Source organism: Equus asinus, chromosome X (assembly GCF_041296235.1).
Source record: "Equus asinus isolate D_3611 breed Donkey chromosome X, EquAss-T2T_v2, whole genome shotgun sequence".
In the NCBI taxonomy this organism is placed as follows: Eukaryota; Metazoa; Chordata; class Mammalia; order Perissodactyla; family Equidae; genus Equus; species Equus asinus.
Genome location: NC_091820.1, coordinates 25,671,266 through 25,694,703, shown reverse-complemented (window position 1 = coordinate 25,694,703; position 23,438 = coordinate 25,671,266). Strand labels below are relative to the sequence as shown.

General features: G+C 38.3%; 1 protein-coding gene across 14 annotated transcripts in view; it reads left to right on the top strand.

Moving 5' to 3' along the window:
* DMD (dystrophin) overlaps positions 1-23,438 on the top strand; it is a 2,265,680-nt gene that overhangs the window by 1,914,086 nt on the left and 328,156 nt on the right. For all 14 annotated transcript variants that reach the window (XM_070503127.1, XM_070503123.1, XM_070503121.1 and 11 more), the window contains one exon: positions 8,310-8,466. In XM_070503127.1, the coding sequence (XP_070359228.1) occupies positions 8,310-8,466 (157 nt within the window). The remainder of the gene's footprint in view (positions 1-8,309; positions 8,467-23,438) is intronic.

The window sequence follows — 23,438 nt, the reverse complement described above, 5'->3', positions numbered from 1 at the left end:
CTTGCTATACCCATTTTGCAATAGTTCAGTGACAAGGAGCAGAGATAGTAAGTAAAATGCCCACTGTCGCCCAAATGACGTAGGAAGTACAGGGAGTAGAAGTCACGCTTCCTGCTTTCTACTCGGTTGCTTTTCCTAATTCACTTCTCTTTATAAAAATATTTTATGCTTTCTTCTGTGTCTAGAGGAGGGATGGTAGAAGAGGACAAATGGACTTCCTAACAGTTATGAGGGAATGCATTAAACATTCGGAGTAGTTACTACCTATAGGCCACAAGATTACAGAATATTCTTCTTTTTTTTTCTGCTTTATCTCCCCAAATCCCCCCAGCCCATAGTTGCATATCTTAGTTGTGGGTCCTTTTAGTTGTGGCATGTGGGACGCCACCTCAACGTGGCCTGACGAGCGGTGCCATGTCGGCCCCCAGGACCCGAACCGGCGAAAACCTGGGCCGCCACAGCGGAGCGCGTGAACTTAACCACTCGGCTAGAGGGCCAGCCCCAGAATATTCTTCTTTATAGTTCTTCGAAATCACCCAAACTTTTGAAATATAGCATATTTACTTCTACAATGAAGAAAAAATATAACTGAAATTTATTAACTCAAAAGCACTCTTGTGAAAATCTACACTTAATGTGAAATAATAATACTGATAGCAACTAACACGTGGTACTTCACATACCATGCAATGTCATGGGCACTTTATGTGTCTCGATCCATTTAATGCTCTCAGCAGCCCGAAGAGATAGATCCTATTATTCTTCTGTCCTTACATTAGAAGAAAGTGAGGCACAGACAGGCTGAATAACTTTCCCAAGGTCACTTAGTTAGTAAGTGGTAGACCCAAGATCTGAACACACAGAGTCAGGCTCCAGAGTCTGAGCTTTTAACCATCATATTATACCATAGAGTATAAAAGAAGAAGGAGAAGGTAGGACTCGCCCAACTTTTACACATAAATACATAATAAGTGAAAGGATGAAATAGAGAAGCAGATTTCTAGAAGTAGGAAAAGATTTATTTCTATTATAAGGTTTTTCCCCCAAGTTTGCACCCCAGCTTCCAAGACTCTTCACTTTTATTTCCCTCTTTGGTCCATGAATTTTGTGTCAATGTGTCGATGATGAGTTGGGGGCAACAATGGACAATGGCATTTTCAAAGATAGGGAGGTTCCATTTGCTTTCTACAGCTTAAACTCTAAGAGAGGTCAGGAAATGTAATGACAAAGGCCATTTCGTAACATCTGTCGTTAGAAAAGAATGAAACATGTGAGATGGAAAAGATACTGGTAGGTAAAGTGAAGAGAATAAAGTTACTCCTTTTTTCAGGAAAGAAAAAGAAAGGTGCTGTAACTGTTCTGAACATCACTCAGTGCCTTTTCTCTCCTTCATGTGAACTCGATGAAATAAAAAGAGAATTGAAAGCAGCAAACAGCATGTCAGCCAAAATATGGGCTCTTCTTTCTCAGCAATTTCCCATATGCCAGCTACTGCAGTTTAATTCTTGCTGTCATTAATCAAGTAGAGAAAACAGTTACCTTAGCTTATCTAAGGTGTTGCAATTCTAGAATTTAAATATTCAGATGAACGGTTTCGGCTTTTAAATAGGCCTCTCTAACAATACAGGATGTGTTATAAACACTCACTCATAAAAAGGAAAGAAAGAATTCTTCACGTCAAAGCCATTCAGTTTATTTCCTGACACTTGGGTGAAATAAGGATATCAGTCAATCCATACTGAATGGCAGAGTTCAGTTGAGAGAAGCACAGTTGAGGTAGTAATTTGGGATGGTTATGAAATAGGCTAGATAAACACCGGAAATGTTAGACACAGAACCATTAATGATACTTACAAGCTTTCGTTGTGAATCTAGTCAGTTCCTCCATTGGCATTAATTTATAGCGAAAAGTCGCCACAGTTAAAAAACAGTTCCAAAGATACCCTGGAAAAACAGCCCTGTGTTTGCCTAAGCTATAACATATACTAAAAGATTACAGTTGGCTCATTGTTCTATAAGAGATTCTGAAGCCATTTTATATTTCAAAATATAAAAACCTTAGTACTTAATTTCACAGGTGTCCATTTTTAATGAAAAATAATTGAGTTTGAACCTAAATGATTTTCATGTTTCCCTTTGCATTCCATTGGCTCATAGAGGTATCTTTGTGCTTCGAGATCCGACTCCATAATGTATCCTTTTCCCTCTGTTTATTTTCCTTCCACCCTATATCTTTTTCTGCCTGTGATTATGATTCTTATTCAAGTCTTCATTATGTCATTCCATATTGATAGATTTGTCTCTGTTCCTTTAAATATTGAAACCATCCATTATACATATAAAAAATTATCCTTCCTTGCACACTGTTTCTGTCACATTATTCCTTTGGTCAAGAACTTCAATCTTGTTGGTGCCCATATTGTTACTCATTCATTCATTTATTAGTTCATTCAATAAATATTTACTGAGGGTTTACTATGTACTAGGCACTCTTCTAGGCACTGAGTAAACAAAACAGACAAAGGATAATTATTGTTGTCATGAAGCTTATATTTGGTCCCTAGAATCCAGTGGACCCTCCACTCTGCCGACTATGCCTAATAAGCCCCTGCGAACCCCTTCCCTTTTCTGTTCTTCCTCTGCCTCCCCGTTCCTTCCTCACCCAGCAGCAATCTAGTTACTTCCCAACAAGGATTCTCTAAGCCAAGCAGATTCTGTCTTGTAACCACGTTCCTGCTCTTCAACAATTTTCCCATTCTCCCATATGAGTATGTCTGTTTGCTGGTCCTCACACTTGAAATGCCATCGTTCCTCTCATCCTCCAAATTTTGACTCGAATCCCATAATGAGTATTTCCCTCTCCGGCTGTTCCTTCACCAGCTCTTCCTTGTACTCATTTACACTTGATGGCAAGTTCCTTTAAGTATTCATGAGTTATTTCATAGGGCTATGCTTGCTGCCTTCGGCTAAATCAGATGAATACAAATACTCCAAGCTCTAAGTGCCGTCAGTGAGGTAGCATCCTGGACCAGCAGCTGGGCGACCTGCTTTCTCTTCTGGCTCTGTTACTGACTACCTGGCATGTAATCTTGAGCACATCACTTAACTACTTCAGATTTCAATTTTCTCCCTCACTGAAATGAGGAGCTTTGACCAGAAACATGGATGGTCTCTTCAAGTTCCTTTGTGACTCTACAACTCTATTACTTTAAATTCTGCAATCACTCTTTATGAACCTGGGCAAATTATTGAACTTTTCTACCTTAGTTTTCTTATGTTTAAATGGAACTGATTAAGTTCCAAGGATATGGTGTGAGAAAAAGTAAATAAGATGTCTGTGAGAGAACAGAATACTTTATTTCAAATCGTATAGTACTGTCTCGTGATTTAGTTCAAGGGAAGTACATGCCATCCGTTCAAAATACATTAACACATCACATTTGGTCTAAGAGGTATAAGGAGAAGTCAATAGTCAGTGACAGTTGAGTGTCGTCAAACAAAACAAAACATTAGCTGCTTTAAGTGGGAGAAAAATAAAGTGAAAATTTTTTACTTATGTGTATGCATACACACACACACAGAGTTATTGATTTGCTATCCGACATCAGGATGGTGATTCGTAAAAGAAAATATCCCTCTCTGAAATGGTCCATGGCCACAAACTTTGCCTTCTAATTTTGAAAATATTTATTAATAATTTGAGAAGTGGCCAAGTGAATTTTTTTACAGAAGGAAATATGTATGAAGGTTTCTATTTAATCTGCATCCAGATTATATTTTTCAGACTATTGTATATACTGTTAACTATGAGAATCACATATGTTGTCAACCTAATTTCAGCAAAATTTACATTCTGTGAGATTTTTATACTAGGGGGAACATTTGTAAATGTTATATAAAAATACTCACATTTATAAAATTTTGAACATTAATTTGAGAGGCGAGAACACCAACATTATATAGTCCGCACAGCAATACATCTCTTAGAGAGTACTTGGTATTAGCAATTAGAATAGTTACACGTTTTTCTATAATAGAGAACAAAGAAAGAGTGAAAAGAGGCAAAGTCTTTCTACCTTTGAGAGAAAAATGCAACTTGGGCTTTGAGTCTCTCTGACCTTCTTTCTCTTACTCTTGGAATGTTAATTAGGTTTGAAAGATGGAGTTCATGGCCCATATGGAAAAAAAGTTTACTTCTCTTCGGGCTTAATTCTCTCTGTTTATTTAAAGCCCCATAGCTCCCACTTTATTTCTGTGGTTCCTTCTTATTTCGGCATTCTTACCTTTTCTTTCTGTGTGCTTAACTGCTGTCTTATTACACAAGGGTACCAAAGATATACAGGGATATATCATTAGTTTTATAAAGAAAGTCAAAGTGAAAAATGAATCCAATATAACACATTTTGCTTTAAGAATACATGCCTTTCAGAGTAAAGTTTTATTAAGAATTTCAAACTAGGCACCAACCAAATCACACTTGAAATATCTGTGTCTAGAGCAATAATCACTTTAGCAGCCCCTATAATTCTCAGAGTCCTGGCACTGAAGAGTTCCTTGAAGACTAAGCAATATATCCCAACACACCTGAAGGTTCTGCATCTTACCTAAACCTTACAAATTGTAGAAATTATCTGCTTATTAAAGATCAGCACTTGCCTTGTTAAAAGCTAGTAGCCCATAAGTGCTTGTCTTCACTAATCAAGATTAACAGAAAATGGATGGAAGCTAAGTGTGCCCCTTCAAACCTCCTCTTTTATTTTCTGTTGACTAGATAGGGGTGCATCACGTATATTTGCCAACTAGCAGCAAGCCTTTTTGTTCAGGGATCCAGATCATTTGGTGAAACCCACTAAGGTTAAGGATTTCCTCATATAAGGAAAGTTTGTGATTTGCATTTCCTATGTCTAACTATGACAGCTCAAGTTTGGTGCTTCAGCAGCTGCTTCATACCTTTGCATCTTAGTTTCCACATTTGCAAAACAAGAGGGCTGAACAATAATCTCGAAGGTTCCCTCCAGCCCTGACAGCCTATGATAAAACCCGGGGCGGGGGTGGGGCGGGGGGAGGAGTCAGTACAAATAGAAAGAAACATTTTGGGGAAGAGAGGTTCCAAATGCAAACATAGGTTAATCATTTAGAAATATTTGGTATACAATCTTGAAAATAAAAATAGGGCAGCTGCTTGCAACAAATGCATTAGAAATGTGTCTTGAAAACACTTCACAAGCTGAGCACGGCCAAAGAAAGTGATTTCTGAGCTCACAGGGTTTCATTACATTTAGATCTCCTTCAAAATCATGTCCCTGGCAAATACCACCTTTGCCCTGTGGAGACCAAGTAATGTTTAGGGCACATGGGAAATACTTTAAGAAATTCTTTCTCAAAGAATGGTCCTGGAACTTACTGGCTGAATTGTGAAGGTTCTTGTTCAAAGTGCAGAAGTTGTGGGGGTGAAAACTAGGAGTCTGAACTTTGAACAAGCTACTCAAATGTTTCTCACGCACACTAAAGTCTGAGAACCACGGCCTTAGACTGGATATCTTTGCAAGTGTTGTTTCCAATCAGGAGCCACTATCTGACTTTCCAGCCCTTATCCGGTGTCCTCTGCCCTTTATTAGCCTTTTGCTTAAATTTTTGTCCTCATATCACATCTTTCCTTTCCCTCTCAGGCTTTAGCAAGGAAAAGAAAGTCATTTGATATGTAGTTAAGGCGATCAAATGTTCTGAAATGTTACCTAACTCCATACCTTATGGATGAATAAGGTCCCCTCACCCAGATACGTGAGAGCTTTTCGTCATTCGTGGTCCCGGATCCTTCTTCTCCTCCTCTATTAGCCCTCTTGACTATCCCGTGTCCCTGGCTGCTAACAGCTTCCCTATCCCACGCTATGGAGTTTCTCTTAGATCCTTTAGAACCGAATTCCCTGGGTCTCAGAGCTATTTTTTTCTCTCATCAGGGACATAAAGGGTTTCGTTGACGTGTTAATAATTAGTCAATGCCATTTAACCTATAACAGGGTTGTAGCACTGCCTTATGTAAACAGAAGCAGCGGCTGGAGGCCTCGCCCGAGGCAGCCTGCCCTTAAGCAAACTCATCCTCCTGTAGACCTCTGCATCACAGGGATATTTTCTATCCTCTACCAGATAAAGGGAGGCCAAGCAAGAGGCATCTTGATATTCTCCCTTACCTTCCCCTCGCCTTACTCCCAATGCCTGTTTGGGACTTAGAAGCATTCAATAAGCATTGATTTAATCATTATCTTTTCTCCCATTTGCTGCTTTTCCATGTCTGGAATATGCTTCTCTCTACCGACCCTTCAAAATATCCAGCTTGACAGCTCCTTCACCCTCAAGGGGACCAAGATGCAAATTCCAGACACACCAGGGAATCCCCGTAACCACTAGTCATTACATGCCGTTAAACAGCTAAAATCTTGCATAGGGAATTCTCACTTAGGCTTATCATGGAAAAGTGATAACTGAAAGAGAAGGAGGGAGCAGAAACATGGAAGAACTGACCTCTACACTATATGCAATCTGCACTATTATGTTTAATTCATGGTATTTCAGGATTCATGTAATAGATAATAATGCCCTTAGAGTCTTGGACAATTTAATTTCTCTGATGGAAATGCCTTCATTTTTAACTGAATATGATGTTTATATTGCTCATAATAGAAAGAAAAGTCTGACAATTTGGAGAAGTATAAAGATAAAGGAATAAATCACCTGTAAATCCACCTCTGAGGGATAAACTGGTTGTCATTTCAGAACTTTTTAATGCATAGTCAAGCGTGTACACACAAATACACACACACACACACACACAAATGTTTTAGGAAAATAGATTGTATACATTTTTGTAACCGGCTTTCTCACTTAGCAACTGATAGGGTGATCTTTTCCATATCCATAAATATTTGCTTATGTTATCGCGTTGAACATTGTATGTAATGCATAGGATTTGAACATTGCGTTATATGTAACCAATTTCCTAGTATTAAATATTTAAATTGTTTCTACTTTGCATCAGTCATAACTGTGCTATAAATAATATTACATGCCTTTTCAGTTACTTTCTTAGTATAAACTCCTTGAATTTAAGCTTGTGGGCTATTGTTTTTGCATATTTTAAAGACTTATGCATCATCAAATTATTCTTTAAAAAGTTTGGGACAATTTAATTTCAGTACATGGGTACTATTTGGTGATTCTGTTCTACTGAGGCCAGCAGAAGAATCGTATTTGAAATGTCAGGCTAAGTTACCAAATGGCAAAGGGAAATATTGTTCTACCTGGTTAGATTATATTTCAACCTTTGCAGCTTAGAGACTTTATTATATTCATGTTAGAGGCAGCATTAATTTTCATGAATTAATTAGTCATTGCTGATAATATGTGAGTAATGCAGCATAATTCTTGATTTACCTGAGGATAGAGCTTTGCTAACGTTTTGCGTTTCGTCTTTGTTTTCTGGATGATGATTTATTTTATTAATTTAGCTTCTCATCCTCAAGTGAAATGTGGATTTTATAGCAATGATCCCTCCTTTGTATATTCTTCAATGGCTTCTATGGATTAACGTGTTCTAAATTCAGTGGATGGTAAAGCGCTCCGTCTCTTGCCTTAATTATTCATGTTAAGGGAAGGCTTTCGGGCAAATGTCTGATTTTACTTTTCCATGTGAGTTGTTGTCTCACTACATTTGACACAAAGGAAACAAAGCGGAAAATGTTGGAACTTGGTGAAAACAAATCCCAGGTGTACATGAATAAAGAAGGGTAGAGGAAAAGGAGAAGCATATGGGAAGAGGAGCAGAAAGGAACAGATGCCGGATTGAAGGGGTCAATGGAAGAGGCTGCCTAGGGTGTAGAAATGGAAAAGTCAAAATGTGGAGAGAGACCTTTCCATTTCTCAAAGCAGAAAGAGTTTCAGTACTAGCATGACTCACATGAAAACTGAGTGGTTTATATTAGTCACTGGGTCCAATTTTTTCTACCAGAAACCTTAAGAATCATTGACTGCAACACTATGGGAAAGTGTCTATTTCATGCCAAAAGTCTCAGAATTCTGTGTGTGGAAATAAACATATGGCTAAACACTGTCTTCCGTCAAATTTGCCATCAAAGTGCCCCCATTTTATGGCTCTTAAGAGCAGATAGCTAGATTTTTATTGAGGCCTGCTATGTAGTTCACAGTAGGTTTGTATACTATGAAACTAACTAACCAATGTATCTTTAATGGGATCGTTAGAATCATCAATTGTCCTTCAAGATATTCTGACATAGTTTGCTAATATGATTTTTCAGGTCCCATTTGGAAGCCAGTTCTGACCAGTGGAAGCGTCTACACCTTTCTCTTCAGGAACTTCTGGTGTGGCTACAGCTAAAAGATGATGAGTTAAGCCGGCAGGCACCTATTGGAGGCGATTTCCCGGCAGTTCAGAAGCAGAATGATGTACACAGGGTAGGACATTTTTAAGCCTAGTGCCTTGCACATAGTACGCATTCAGTGACTATTTTAAAATTAGTTTTGATTGAAATTAAGTTGAATAGAAATCTTTTTTGCTCCTCTAGTCCAAGGGTCAATTATAAATAATCCAAGCTATTATATTTTAAATGTCAAAAGCATCTGCATTAATAATATCCTTTAAGAAATTGTCATCTCTTTTGGTGATTTTTAGAAACATTTTGTTGTGGAAAATATTAAACATATACAAAAGCAGACAGAACGTTATAATAAACACTCCTATACCCGTCAAGACTTCAATAATTATCAATTCATAGCCAGTCTTACTTCTATAGCTCTACCCTGTCCTTCATTATTTTAAAGCAAATCTCAGGCATGAGATTTAATTCAGATCATTTAATTCATAAATATTTGAGAAAGTATCTCTAGATGATAAAGATTCACTCTTTAAAAGTAACCACATTGCTACAATAATACTTTTAAAATGTCAATAATTTTATCATAACAAATATCCAGGCACTATTCAAATTTCCATTTCTCACATAGTCCTAAATGTTTTAGCAGGTTTTTTGTTCTTATTTTTTTGATTTCAATAAGAATTGAAATAAGGCCCACACATTGAATTTGGTTAACTTGTCTCTTAAATGCCTTTTATTTTTACTTTTTATTTTGAAGTAATTCTAAATCCACGGTAAGTTACAAAAGTACTACAGAGAGTTTCCCTGTACATTTCACCCGATTTCCTCTAATGGTTACATTTTGTATAACTATGGAACAGTAATTATTGTCATTTTAACATGTAATCAATATAAAAATTTACATACAACAGTTACAGAACAACTCAACTCAGGCAAGCCACATTTCAGGCACTCATAACCAGATGTGGCTAGTGGCTACCATATTGAACACTGTGGTTCTACAGGTTTGATCATATTTGGGTTTGAATTTTTTTGGTAAGGCTGCTTCATAGGTGATAGTGTATTCTTCCATCTTCAGGGGGTATATAACCTCCTGTTTTCTCTTTTGTGTGTATGATTTGGCAGCTGTTAATGATCCATAGCTAGGAGTTGCAGTGTGATAATCGCCTATTTCTATCGTTTCTTCTTCATTTATTAGCTAGAGTACTTCTGTGAAAAGAAAAGTTTACTCATCTGCTATTTGGGTATCCAGTATACCGTTCATATAGGATATGCAGGATAAGTGTTTCTACTTTACCAGTCTTCAGAATAAAAGTTGTTCACTAGCAGCTTCCAACAGTGATTGCTTATTTCTTTTTTGTTATTTCTCATTATATTTCTGTCTTCTCTACTAGGCAATGAATGGGGAAGGCAGAGATTTGGTCTTCTCACCTCTAAGACCCTAGTACCTAGCAAAGTGTCTGGCATACAGTGGATACTGATAAGTGTTTTTGTAATGAGAATAAAAGATACATAAACAGAAATGAATAGCAAACCAAGTACATTACTACCAAACAATAAGAACTTGATAAAATGGTACCACTTTTGTATGTTCAGCACTTAAAGGAAAGATCTCTGTGGAGTCACAGCCAAAGGCAGCATCTTGAAGAAAGGTCAAGGGTTGATATTATTCCAGAGAAGAAGATATAGACGATTACAAAAAGGGAAGAGAACATGAGAGAAGACCCAAGAGTCTTTGCAAAACATTGCCAAGGAAACTTCCAGTTTCTCCTTTAGCCATTCCCCCTCATATAATTCACGTTATTAAATAGCTTTTGTGGTAGAGTGGAATATGATAATGATTTTTTTTAATGTTCTAACTTTGAATAAATAGTGAAAACACGCTGGTGTATATGAAGAAGAGCATTTGTTGAGAAGCATGAGCATTTTAAATAGAATATATTATATGATATAGCGAAATAAGATGAATTTCTACAATTTTGTTCTAGTTCCAGAAACCGAAGAAGAAGAGTCATTGAACAAGCACACTAGGATTCAGGAGACCGAGATTCTAGTCATATTCTGCCTTAAGTTAGATTGTGATTGCCACTTTGTTCTTGAGCTGAAAGATGAAGAATTTGGTCCACAGAATTTCCACGGCCCCCTCTAGGCAGCATTTTGTTATAAATATTACCTCACTGTCCCCGGTTATTTACTTTGGTTGCTTGTGAACGGTGGTAAAATGTTAGTACTTATCGTTCTCAGTCCTCCTGCTAAGGAATCTCAAGACAAGTAACATGCTTTTGGGAGATAGTGATGCTAGAGTTATGAGTAACATGCACCAGACTGAAGTGAATTGATCCCCACTGGACCAGTGTGCTTGTTCAGATACCCCGCTATTGCCTTTCTTTGACTGATCAGGATTTCCAGCCCATTGATAACTGTGTTCTATATATTAGTTCCACTGCTTCTCTGTCTTTACCTCCCTCCAGGTCCAACTTAGATTCAATCACCAAACATTTTAATAACTCTTTCCCCAAACCCTAAAATTCTTTGCTTTATTGTCTTTTTGTTGCTGCAATCTACAAAATCCTAAAGCTTGGAGAATCTAACTAAATGCTTTTCTCCTATCCAAACAACCACAGAGCAGACTGGTATAGTACCTTTTCAGGATGACTAACCTCCAGCGTTCCATTGCCAATATATCACTGGGTCAATTTACCTCCAAAATATACCTTGACTCTGTCTACTGCAGTCATCACTGTAGTTACAAGAGGCCATTTCTCTTAACCTTTCTGCACCTGCTCTTGCCACCCTACGATGCAGTCTACATTTCGGTCAGAGTAATCACTGTAAAAACATAAATTGAATTATGGCAGTCCTCATCTTAACACTCTTCAGTGGCTTCTCACTGCCTGTGGAGAAAGACCAAAATGCTCAGCAAGAACCCCAAAGCCCCAGCTGGCTTGTCTGGCCCCAACCTTCTCTTTTCTTACTGTTCTTTCTCTTACTCGCTGGACACTAGCCATACGGCCTTCTTTTGGTGTTTCCACTTCTCTGTTCCTCTCAGGAAAGGCTTTGAACATCTGATCCTCTGTCTGAAGCTCTTTCTACCCATACCTACCCCCTCATAGTTTCCTGGTTAACATCTAATAATCCTTTACATCTTGGTTCAGACATCGAGCAAGCTTTTCCCTGATGCCCACATTTGACCAGATCTCCCTTTATACACTTTCATAACACTGTCTACTCTTCCCTCTATAACTTAACGTTCTTTGTCATCATGGATATGTATGACCATCTGATTATTATCAACCACCCTCACTAAACCATGTGCTCCAAAAAGCTTTCTTATGGGGAGAGGGTTGTCATTTTTATACTCAGCACCTCATAAAGTGTCTAGTACATGGTAGACACTGAATAGGTAAAGGAACAAAGGAATTAAGGAAGGAATGTAAGGAAGAAGGAAGGGAGGAGAAAAACAACCGATGAACTAATCTTAATTTTGTTCATTCTTCTCTAGTCTACTGAGACCAAGGGCAGGGGAAGACAGAATAGAGATTGGTGTTCCTTCCTCACGTGTAGAATTTTTCTGTTTATTCCCGAGAAAGCATCTTTTTGTAGTGTGTAGAGCTCTTTGATGTCCACTGTTTTTACTTGTGGTCTGGCCCAATGTCTTCATGAGTTTCTCTTTGTTTCCTGACAAAAAGCCCTTGTCACAAAACACTCTCCTCCCTCAAAGAACACCATCACTCCTAAGTGTTGATGAGGGAACAGCCTAGCACCCCGTTTACTCAGAGTTTTGTCACATTTATGCAGTTTCCCTTTTACAGCTGTAGCAGAATGGCTGTCTAGTTAGTAATGCTCTTGTTGCCTGTGGACAAAAAGATCAAAGGAAAATCCTTGAAACTGGGTCTCTTAATCGGATCTTCTGAACTCAGAAGAGAGAAAGGAAACACAATCACTACAAAACTCTGTCAAGATCTAGCCTTTGACAGAGTTTATATTTGTAGACTTTCGTTTTACTTTACCATCTTTCCGGGATTATAAATTGTCTCGCTCTTTATGGGTTTCTTGATTCAAATACTGTTTATAAAGAATATTTGGTACAAAGATGGGTCACTTGCTATTGTAAACTTGTTCCCTGTGTATTTGGCATGTTATGGTTTTTTTTTTCTGCTGAGAAAGATTTGCCCTGAGCTAACAACTGTTGCCAATCCTCCTCTTTTTTTGCTTGAGGAAGGTTAGCCCTGAGATAACAATTGTGCCAGTCTTAGTCTATTTTGTATGTGGGACACCACCACAGCCTGACTGGTGAGTGGAGTAGGTCCCCACCTGGGATTTGAACCCACAAACCTGGGCTGTCAAAGAAGGGCACACAGAACTCTAACCACTCAGCCGTGGGGCTGGACCCTGTGTCACTTTTTTTTGAATCACCTGCTGACTCTCTATTGTAAATTTTTAATGCCCTTGGTTGTTGCTTTTTATGGGAGTACAAATCCTATTAAAATGTCAAAAGTTGAAACTATAGTCAAATATTTTTCGCTTTTCTATGAATCAGGGTGTTTATAAAACAGGTCATTTATATTTTCTTTGTATATCAATGCAGGTTAATGATAAAATGTTATAGCAAAAATATATGTCTTGTACTCTTTACTTAAAGCATAAATTTACGGTCAGTCTCAATTACCGTGATAGAGGCGTATTTGGTCTTCTGTGGGTAAGGCCACACAGGTAGTTGGGGACTGCGCTCTCACTCCCCAAAGCAGTTTTTACACCCATGGGAGTGGATCTCAGTTCCCCAAACCAGCTGGGCAGCATGACAACAGCAACTGGAATGGCTCTCAAGACTAATTAATAAAATAATGTTCCATATGCAGTGAAGTGTTATAAATAATTAAAGCTCAAATGTGCCTTAGCAAATATAAACTGACCAATTTTTATATCTTTTGAATACATTATCCTGGCTTTTATGGTTCCTCATTACTTGCCTCACTAGACTGACTCGTTTTCAATTAGTGTGTATTATTCTGGTCCAGATATATTTTTAAAACTGACTTCCTTTGTTTTACTTGAGCAGTCACTAAAGTGATATTTATTACTTGTCTACTTCTGTGATTAACCTAGAGAGAGTTTTAAAGGAGCAAATCATAGTGGGGAATTTCTAAAGAGAACTGCAATAAACCATGAGCTTATTTAATTCCCTTGTCCTACCCCAAATCCAAATGGAGATTAGGTCTTGATTATAAGAACACTGTGGGTAATGACTTTCTGTTTGCATTTTTACTGACGAAATTGTTTGTCATCAGGTTTTCATCTTTCAATTTAAAAATCTCTATAATTCCTTCTCTAGAGACTATTAAGGACACCTTCAAAGCTCCCTGAAATTTTCTGGTTAAGGTTTAGATGGAAGTAATCAATACGTACCTTATTAAAACAGTAGACAGAAAGCCATTATTGCGTGGATGCTGTTGACAAATGAAAAGGCTCAAATAAAGTAGTTTACTTGTTCATTTGTCAGGTCATATATTATGCATGTTCGATTTCTTCAGGAGTCACCACAAAGTGAGGGAGAGGTTCAGAAATCAATAAAATTATCTTGAAATCACGTTGTAGATTATACATTTATTTAAGCTAATTCTGTTATCAATGCTGGCCTGCTTCCTTTGGGTACGTTTTAGTATGTGTGTTAGCTTGATGAGTCCCCTGTGTTCTCTTTCCACAGAAATAAAAAATGTCTTTGGGTACTATTTATGAATGTTAAGATTCAAGTCAGCTCTGGGTTAAAAAAAAACGTTGCATTGTTCCCTATCACCTCTGAAAAACAACCAAAAAAGGTTGTAATAGAGTGATTCATTCCAGCATTCAGTGGCCTCTTGGAGTTTCTAAACAAGTTTGATTCCCTGAAAAATTCACTGTTAGTTATGTCTACTCTAAGATGTCTGCTTGACTATGACGGAGGAAATAGACATCTTTTGGATGTATTCCTCATCATCAATGGAGCTAGTTACTTTTGTAGAAGTTTGATATTTCACTCAGTCAAATTTAGGAATGCTGAATAAAAGAGATTTTAAATTATTTTTAGAACTACCTTTCTAGGCATTTGAGGAAGTCTTCTGAAAATTAGCTCTATCATCAAAACTTAAGAACAGAGTCATCTAGGATTTGCTACTTTTCTTTAATGACTATAATAAGATAAAATATGAATAATTTACAAATTGACTTCTCTACCAAAGTCCTCTTTCTAACCATGTCAAAATATTTTGACATCTTGATAAATACTCTTAAAAATAATATTCGAATAGTATTTTGCCTTTACAAAGCACTTTATACACATTCATTTAATTACAAATGAACCCCTGATCTTTTTCTAAAATTATTTTAGGAAAAACTGTGCCATAACTCAGACTCCTAGAATTTGTTGATTCTTTTAGTAATTATTTATCGAGTGTCTACTCTATGCCAGGGTCTGAGGATACAATAGTGAACAAAACAAGATTCTGCCCCGACGGACCTGCAAATTTTAGTGAGGGAAATACACAGTAAACCAATAAATTAATATATAAAATCATGTCAGGTCAGCACAATGAAGAGAAAATAAAACAGGAATAGAGAAAGACTGAGAGGTGGTGGCTTACCTGAGGAGGTTATATTTGAGCAAAGGCCTGTGTGAGTGAGTGAGCCAAGCAAAGACCTTGAGTGAAGAGTATTCTAAGCAGAAACAGCAGCAAATGCAAAAGCCCAGATGTAAGAATGGGTTTGAGGTATTCAAAGAGTAGCAAGACAGATTAATGGTAGGTTGTAGAGAAAGGCAAAGGTCAGATAATGAATTGTCTTGTTTGCCATAGTTTGGAGGTGGATTTTATTCTGTGTGTAATGAGACATCACTAGAGTACCATAAGCAGGGATGATGGGATCTGATTTATGTGTTCAGAGGCAGACTCTGGCTGCTAGGTGGAGAATCGGCAGGAGGAGGAGCAAAACTGAAAGCTGCGAGAAAGTTTGGAGGGTGTTGGAGTCATCCAGGAAGGAGATAATGATGACTTGAACTAGAGTGGAAATAATAGCTATGGTGAAAAATTACTGGATCGAAGATATATTTTGAAAGTAGAGCTGATAGAACTTAAGATAGATGGGATGTGTAATGTGAGAGAAAGCGAAGAGTCAAGGATGACTCTGAAGTCTATGGTTTGAACAAATGGGGAAATGATGATGCCATTTATGGAGATGGGAAAGACTTGGAAATGATCGTGGATGAGGGTGTATACGTGGAGTGAAACAAGAGTTGTATTTTTGGATTATATTGATAGACAGAGACAAATGGTGTGATTCAGAAATTATTCACCACTTACACTTGACAATCTCAAATTTTGGCTGTGCCTCTTGGGAATGAATATAAATTAATTTGTCACAGGGTTTCCTAATAATCCATTCATCTTGTACTATTGCTTCCCAAGGAATTTCCAAAATTTAGGGTTTAAGTTCAATGACCTAAGACCTAATTCTCCAAACGACCATGGGAACAGATTGAGTTTTCACCAGTGATTTCTCAAGGTCAGCTCAGAAGTTAACAACATTGTTGTCAGTAGGAAGTGACTTCCCCAGTGGTTGTTGGAAGCAGCCCAGCCTTAGGACTGAGAGTCAAACAGCTGTTCAAGATGCTGCATGGGCACTAAACCATTCCTCCATAGTATCACAGATCTGCAAGCAGGCTGGACTCTCTTCTAGCTCATGCCCTTGATCTCAGAGAACACAACTTTCAGTTTAAAAGACTTTGAAAGAAAGTAAATCTCAACAAGAAGCTTGTTAAACACATTTTCCCCCTAAACACTCAAAACTGTTTTCTCATTGAGTACAATTAGATTGTCAAAAAAATAATTTCAGGCTTGAAATAGGTCCATCTATTTTTCAACTTTGCTTCAAATTGATTTAATCTCATTTATAGATGTTGCTGTTCATGTGGTTGACTGTCGGAAACAATGGCTAGATGTATCTAATACCGCAATCCCTTATCTTCACTTTTATTTAGAAGTAGAGTGAAAATAAGATGGAACTTTTTCGATCTTATTTAAAGACGATTATATAGTCAAACTCATAGAAACAGAGAATAGAAAAGTGGTTTAGAGGGGGTGGGAAGAGGGGGAAATGGGGAGTTGCTGTTCAACAGGTATAAAGTTTGAGTTATGCGAGATTAATAAGTTCTAGAGACCTACTGTACAAGATAGTGCCTAGAGGTAACACTGCTGTATTGTGCACTTCAAACTTTGTTAAGAGGGTGGATCTCATGTTAAGTGTTCTTAGCACAATACAAAAGTAAGGATGATTATGACCTTTCTTTATGGACCGTATGCCCCATTTTCATAACTTCTCTAACACCAGCTATCTCAAGTGAATATGTATTAAGGGAATCCTTGCCTTTCTGGGTTTTTTGTTCCGTTGCCGCTCCCTTCAGATTTTTTTCTTCCATGAATCCCTATGAATTTCCCTTAGATTCACTTCCTGCTACTCCAGTTAACTGCATTTCTGGATCTTGCCCTTTTCAAATTAATTGGGCATTGATTGTCCCTAAATGCATTTCATAAGTAAAATATTTCTAATGTGTTGAGACAATAAATAGGGTAGCTCTTTAAATAAGAAAGGTCATTCTGGTGACAGAATGTATTCAGCAATTTTCTTATCAGAAACGAAAACAATAATAGGAGGCATACAGACAAGATAGAAATAATACGGAAACTACAATGATAATATAGGATGACAAACTATTAAACACTGACTGGATTGCAGGTAGGACTATGCTAATGTCCTTGTCCTATACCCACTCAGTAACCATTTGTTGAACAAAGAGCACCGTTGGATCACTTTAAATTTAGGGTCTGTCTGGTGTTCTTTCATCTCCTAGCTAATGCTCCAGACTAGAGGAAAAGCCCAACCGAGAGTGCAAACTATGGACCTTCTGGATGTTTGGATATGAACATTTCCTCTGGGGAAGAAATCACTGCGATTAAGAAGGCAGAGCTGAAAGGGCTTTGTCTTGAGGAAAATCCATCCAGTAACTCAAAGTTTACACTCAGCTTTGGACCTGTAACATGAGAATAGGCCCAGAATAAGATCCCTCCATTTTTTCCAGTTAATGGCATTAATTTTTCCTCTAGCAATTCATGAGACCAGGTTTTCACCCTCAAGCATGTTCTGCATCTGAGTCAACTTGACCTCCATATAACACACTCTGGTTTTCTAACTGGGTATTCTGCTATTTTATTCAATAGTTCTTATTGAGTATCTACTTGTGTTAAGCTGTGGCTATAATTTTTATCAGTAGTAGTGATGCCTAGGAGAGACTACCTCAAACCGCCACCATGTATCAAGGCCTGTGGCCAATTAATGATCTAAACATGTTGATAATAGAATATTAGAACTAGATGTTAGAACGTAGATAAGGTGTTTGGCAAACCCCCGCATTTTACAAATGAGGACACAAAGGCTCAGCGAGATTTTATGACCTACCTGTTCTAGATCATGCAGCCAGGCTTTGGCCCAGCCCAGACTTGAACTTCACGTCTCCTGTCGGTCAGGACAGTGCTCTTTTCCCTCCTTCAGTCTGCCTCCCAGGATGGTTCTGTAAAGTTGTGCTAACTAATACAGAAATAATATATTCATTCCATCAGTTTTCAGTCTGAATAACACAAATATAGCCTTGCCACTTCAATGAGAATATAAGTAAAATTCAGCACCATGGAAACTGTCCATGATTGAAAGAGATCTGTGTTTGGAAAAGCCAGGAATTTTACTTACATCCATAGTAACAGGACCACCGTGGCTAGGTGAAAGCAGCGTAGCTTTTCTCTGAAATGTCGGTACCTGTGCCCAGAGTTCTCATCCTGCCCCTCTCTTCTCTGCACTACATCAAGCAAATCAGTATCTCCCCCTTCATCCCCTCCACACACGGTTCTGAGCTACTTCTATTTATGGTATTATTAAATATTTGTGGTAACATTCACCCTATTTTTTCTTCTGCAAACAGGAGAGGCAGGGAAAAAAACCCCGAAGAATCAATGACTTGGTTCTTATCCATTACTTTCAGGTTTTTAAAGTTTTGGATTTGCTTCATGGCCATTAGGATTTTCCACTTATGTCTCTTCCAAATTATTATAATTCAGGGAACTTTTATTTTTTGCTGTCACTCACTTTCAGCCTGGCTTAAGAGTTTCAAGATTTGGATTCTAAGTGACTAATGAACTGATGGCTTAGGTAAATCCTACCTTATGTGTATGTCACTTTGTGTTGGCAAAACATTCTCAGTATAAAAGTCTCACCACAAACATCCCTACCCAACCAACTATTGACTCCTTAAGGACAAAGACGAGGTCCCTACATTCCCTATCTTATACATAATAGATTCAAAATAAGTATTTTTCAGTGAACTAATTAATCAGACAGCCATCAATCACCCAGTTGGTTATTGTTTGTGATGCATAAATGCTATCCATCGATAATTTCTCCTTCAAAATAAATGGATTTACCTTGGGATGTACCGCTAGTATAATTTTGTAGCACATGCTTCATATAAGTTATTTTGTGAAACTTAAGAAGCTGAAGGAAAAGTGTCAATTTAGTATGCCTAGTTTTGTCTCATTCGTAAGACAGAATATTATTTTCTTTTCACGGAGGTGCTCTAAGTCTTTAGTAGTTCCTTCTAATTCTTCCGCACCACTGTTTCAGACTCTCAGACCTGGCTCTTTTGGAAAGGTGAAGAGGAAGGCATGGGGAAAAGGATGGGTTTTAAAGAAAATAATTTTATCTGTTCAAAAGAGTCAGGAAGTAAATATCTTAACATTTGAATAGTGACATCTAAATAGTATAAAGATATAACGTGGGGCCGGCCCCGCGGCTGAGTGGTTAAGTTCGCGCGCTCTGCTTCAGCAGCCCAGGGTTTCGCCGGTTTGAATCCTGGGTGCGGACATGGCACCGCTCATCAGGCCACGCTGAGGCGGCGTCCCACATGCCACAACTAAAAGGATCCACAACGAAAAATACACAACTACGTACCAGGGGGCTTTAGGAGAAAAAGGAAAAATAAAATCTTTAAAAAAAAAAAGATATGTGTATGTGTATGGAAGAAAGGCTCTATAGCTGGTACCTTTTTCACACCATCACATGAATACACCAACTTGTCTGATTTAAAATAGTAATCATAATCTATGATAGAAAATCAGTATTGTATATGAGTGTATATTTTTCCCAAACGTCATTTAAATAGACTTTCTCTGAGAGACAAGACCCTTACTATCAAAAGTCAAGTCTCTTGACATGGAATGTTCTTGTTCTTGTTTAAAAATGTCTCCATTTCCTTCCTTTTAAAATGCAATGAACTATCATAACATGCAGGTTATGGTAAATTGATTAGATAGCGAAAAATTGATTTTCCCTTATTCTAATGCAGAATCTTCATGGGGTTTTTTTTTGTCATTGTTGTTGTCGTTTTTACTAAAGAAGCCTCTCTTTTAAACTCCATGCTACAAGGACCACTGATGCCCACTGCCCAGGACAGTGTCTGGTACACAGTAGGTGCTCAAAATTTGAATGAGTAAATGGAAGAGGACTTTTCATATAACCACATTTAAAATGATATACCTCCAATTTATAGTTTTTCCCACATGATGAGAAACATTCTATTTTCTTTATCCTCTCATTTTCTTGAACCAACTATTTCTCCTTTTTTCCTGGGATTTCTACCCTTTTTGTATTTAGTTTAAATCTTCCTAAATTCTGAAGATACAGTCACTTAACCCTCTCTTCTATCCACTTTCTTTTCTTAATTTCAGACAACGCTGTGAAAATAATGGTGCTTATGTCTTTGTAATGACAGAACTTCCTTTGTCTTTTTTTTAGACTCGTTTTAATCCTCAGTGACTCATATTTAAGAAATGAACTGTGCAGCTGTGGTGGAGCTAAGCCCTTGGCAACAACTCGAGGGGCAAACAAGTGGTCTCTCACAATGGATGGATAGTCCTTAACCTTGAATTGTTTGCTGTTCCGTTTTAACAATGGAATTGCGTCATCAAACAGGGTCATGGACTTCCTCAGTTTGATGGGACCTTTAAGATCCATATCCTCATTTTACAGACCTTGCCCTAACGCTTATCTCTACTTTCTCCTGTCTAGGTCTTTAATATATCCCTCTTTGCTTTGGTGACCAACTGTCCTGGTTTGCCTGAGACTATCCTGGTTTCTGCATTGAAAGTCTCGCATGATAAAATACTCCTCAGTGCCTACCAAACCAGGACAGTTGGTTACCCTGCTCCTACCCTCCATCTTTCAGTCTTTGTTCAAACCATTCCTATCCTAAAAAGAACGTATCCTCCCTATATCTTCCCTTTACCTGTGATCCTCTCTGTCCTATCTTCCTCTTCTCCCTCTCAGAAGAAAAAGATATTACACAAATTGTTTTCATTTAAAATGCTTACTTCTTTTTCTACCACTCACTCCTCAACTAAACCTGCTTCTGAGGCTACCGCCCTCCACTGCAATTGCTCTCACTGGGTCCAGTGAGCACTTCTCAGTGGCGATCTTGCCTTACCTCTGCGTATCATGTTTGGACACTCTTAGTCACTTTCTTCCTCTCGAAATTCTCTCTCTCTCCTTGATAGCTCTACAAACGATCCCCTCATTTTCCCCAGTCTTTCCACCTATCCATTTTTCTTTTGGCCTTTCTTGGGATCCAATTCCTCTGTCTTCCTGTTAAACTTTTATATTCTCCAAAATTTGCTTTTTAGCCCACTCCCCTGCCTGCGCAATGTCACCTACTACTGTAATTTTGATCCTTGCCTATATGCATAATTGTAGGCACTCAGTGGGTATTAGTTTAGTGAGAAATGACTCCTAAATCTTCTTCTCCCTAACATTAGGCTTAATATTTATTTCCTTCTGGAATGAATGTTACCTCTCTAAGCTGAGCATATCATACCCCCTTGCTCTGTTTGCCATATAGATCCTCCCCCATATTAGTGTTGGGTTTTGAATATCCATCTTTATTAATTTTCCCCTGAATGTGCACATGAGGTGTTATGGATCAGACACAGATTTCTTTTAATTACTTTACACTAAATATTCTCACCAACCTCGTCCCAAGCCTTACCCCCAGGAAGTTATGATGAGAGGTGATGAAAAATTTTCCTACATTTGTGGCTGAGGGTACTCCATAGGTGAGAGACCAGGAAAAACTATTTTTCTCTGCTTATAAAGGAGAAGGAGGTAGTTGTCCCCTTCTCCTCCTGAAAGGGTCTCCTTAGAAATATAGTGGGCCTAGGGGGCTGGCCTGGTGGCGCAGTGGTTAAGTGTGCATGCTCCGCTTTGGCAGCCCAGGGTTCGCTGGTTCGGATCCCGGGTGTGGACATGGCACCACTTGGCAAGCCATGCTGTGGTAGGCGTCCCACATATAAAGTAGAGGAAGATGGGCACAGATGTGAGCTCAGGGCCAGTCTTCCTCAGCAAAAAGAAAGAAAGAAAGAAAGAAATATAGTGGGCCTGAGTCCTCCTAATTCCAACTTCTCCAGGAGCCAGCTAGCCCCACGTGTCTCAGGTTTCACAACCTAGAATGTCTCCAAGGTCTGGGATATATATTTTCTGAAATGTAGATACCTAGAGAGGTAGCTACTCCAGTCTTTCTGACAACTTGGAGCTTAACCTAGGAACCTACTCTGGGCTATAACCATCTGGCCTTCTTGGATCAGAGAAATTAACTAGACAAATGTCTGCAAATCTAATCCCCGTGGTGTGGGAAGGTTCTCGGGAGGCTAGAACTTTTTATAGGTGTACTGAGAAATCGAGGAGAGTATATTTCTTCACATTTAGTTTAATTGCACCCAGCATTCACTCCTCTACTTAGCCAAGAAACTAGGAGTCATCCTTGCTCCCTCCTCTGTCTTATCTCCAGCATCCCCAGCACCAAATTCTCACACCTTCACTCTCTAAACACTTCCCTAGTCTCTCTCTGTCTTTTTTTTTTCTAGTACTATTGCCCCGGGTCAGATCCTCATAATTTTCACTGAATTCTTGCAACCTCCTAACTGGTCTCTCTGATTCCATTCTGCCCTTCTCAAAGACACGCTCTGATTAATGTCAGGGAAATCTATTTGAAACACACACACATGCCCATGCCACTCCCCTGCTTAAATCCTTTCAAAAGCTACTGATTACTTAAAAGACAACAGCTAGGCTTCTTAGCAGGTCATCTGTGGTCATAGGTTGACTTCAAATTCTGGTTTAAAGGTCTAATATAGTTTGAGATGACAGTGTCCTGCTTCTTCTGAAGACATGTCCTCTCCTTGTACTTTATATTCTAGAAACACTGGCCTACTTGAGATAACTATACATGCCATACTATTGTGTCCTCTATCTTCAGCCTGCAATTTAATCTTCTTTCTTTCTTCCTCCTCTAACCTACTCTTCCCTGGCTAACTCAAGTTCATATTTTAGACTTCTTCATGAATACGATCTTCTCCAGGAAGCCTGCCCCAATTTCTTTTCCCATTTTGTGCACTTTCCACATTGTCCTGAAATTATTTATGTGTTTGACTCTTCTACTGTATACTATAAGTTCCTAAATGGGAGGGGCTGTTTTGCGTTCAACTTTGTATTTCTAGTCTCCTGTACAACCACTGACACAATAAAGGGAGCCATTATTATTTTTATAATTAGTAACGTCAGTATCAGTTGCCTCCTCTCAAGTACAAATGGAGAAACTAGGCGAAATATGCTTTGCTTGAAATTGGGAAAATTATATGTATGAGAAAAACACAGGAATACAAGAACTGTATACACATACACATATGTATGCCCGTGTGCATACACGCACATACATACACAGATTTCAAATGGAATATTAGAAGGAGAGTCAGCCTTACATGTAAGCAGAGTAAATAACCCACCTACTCTGTATAATTTCAAGGGTGCAAGAATATCCCACTATACAGAAATTACATCCCCATCCACAGGCTGAATCCTAATATTCCACTTATAGAATCTCTTTATTTTGGGTCAAACACCTTGCCTCTCTCTACTGAATTTTAAATA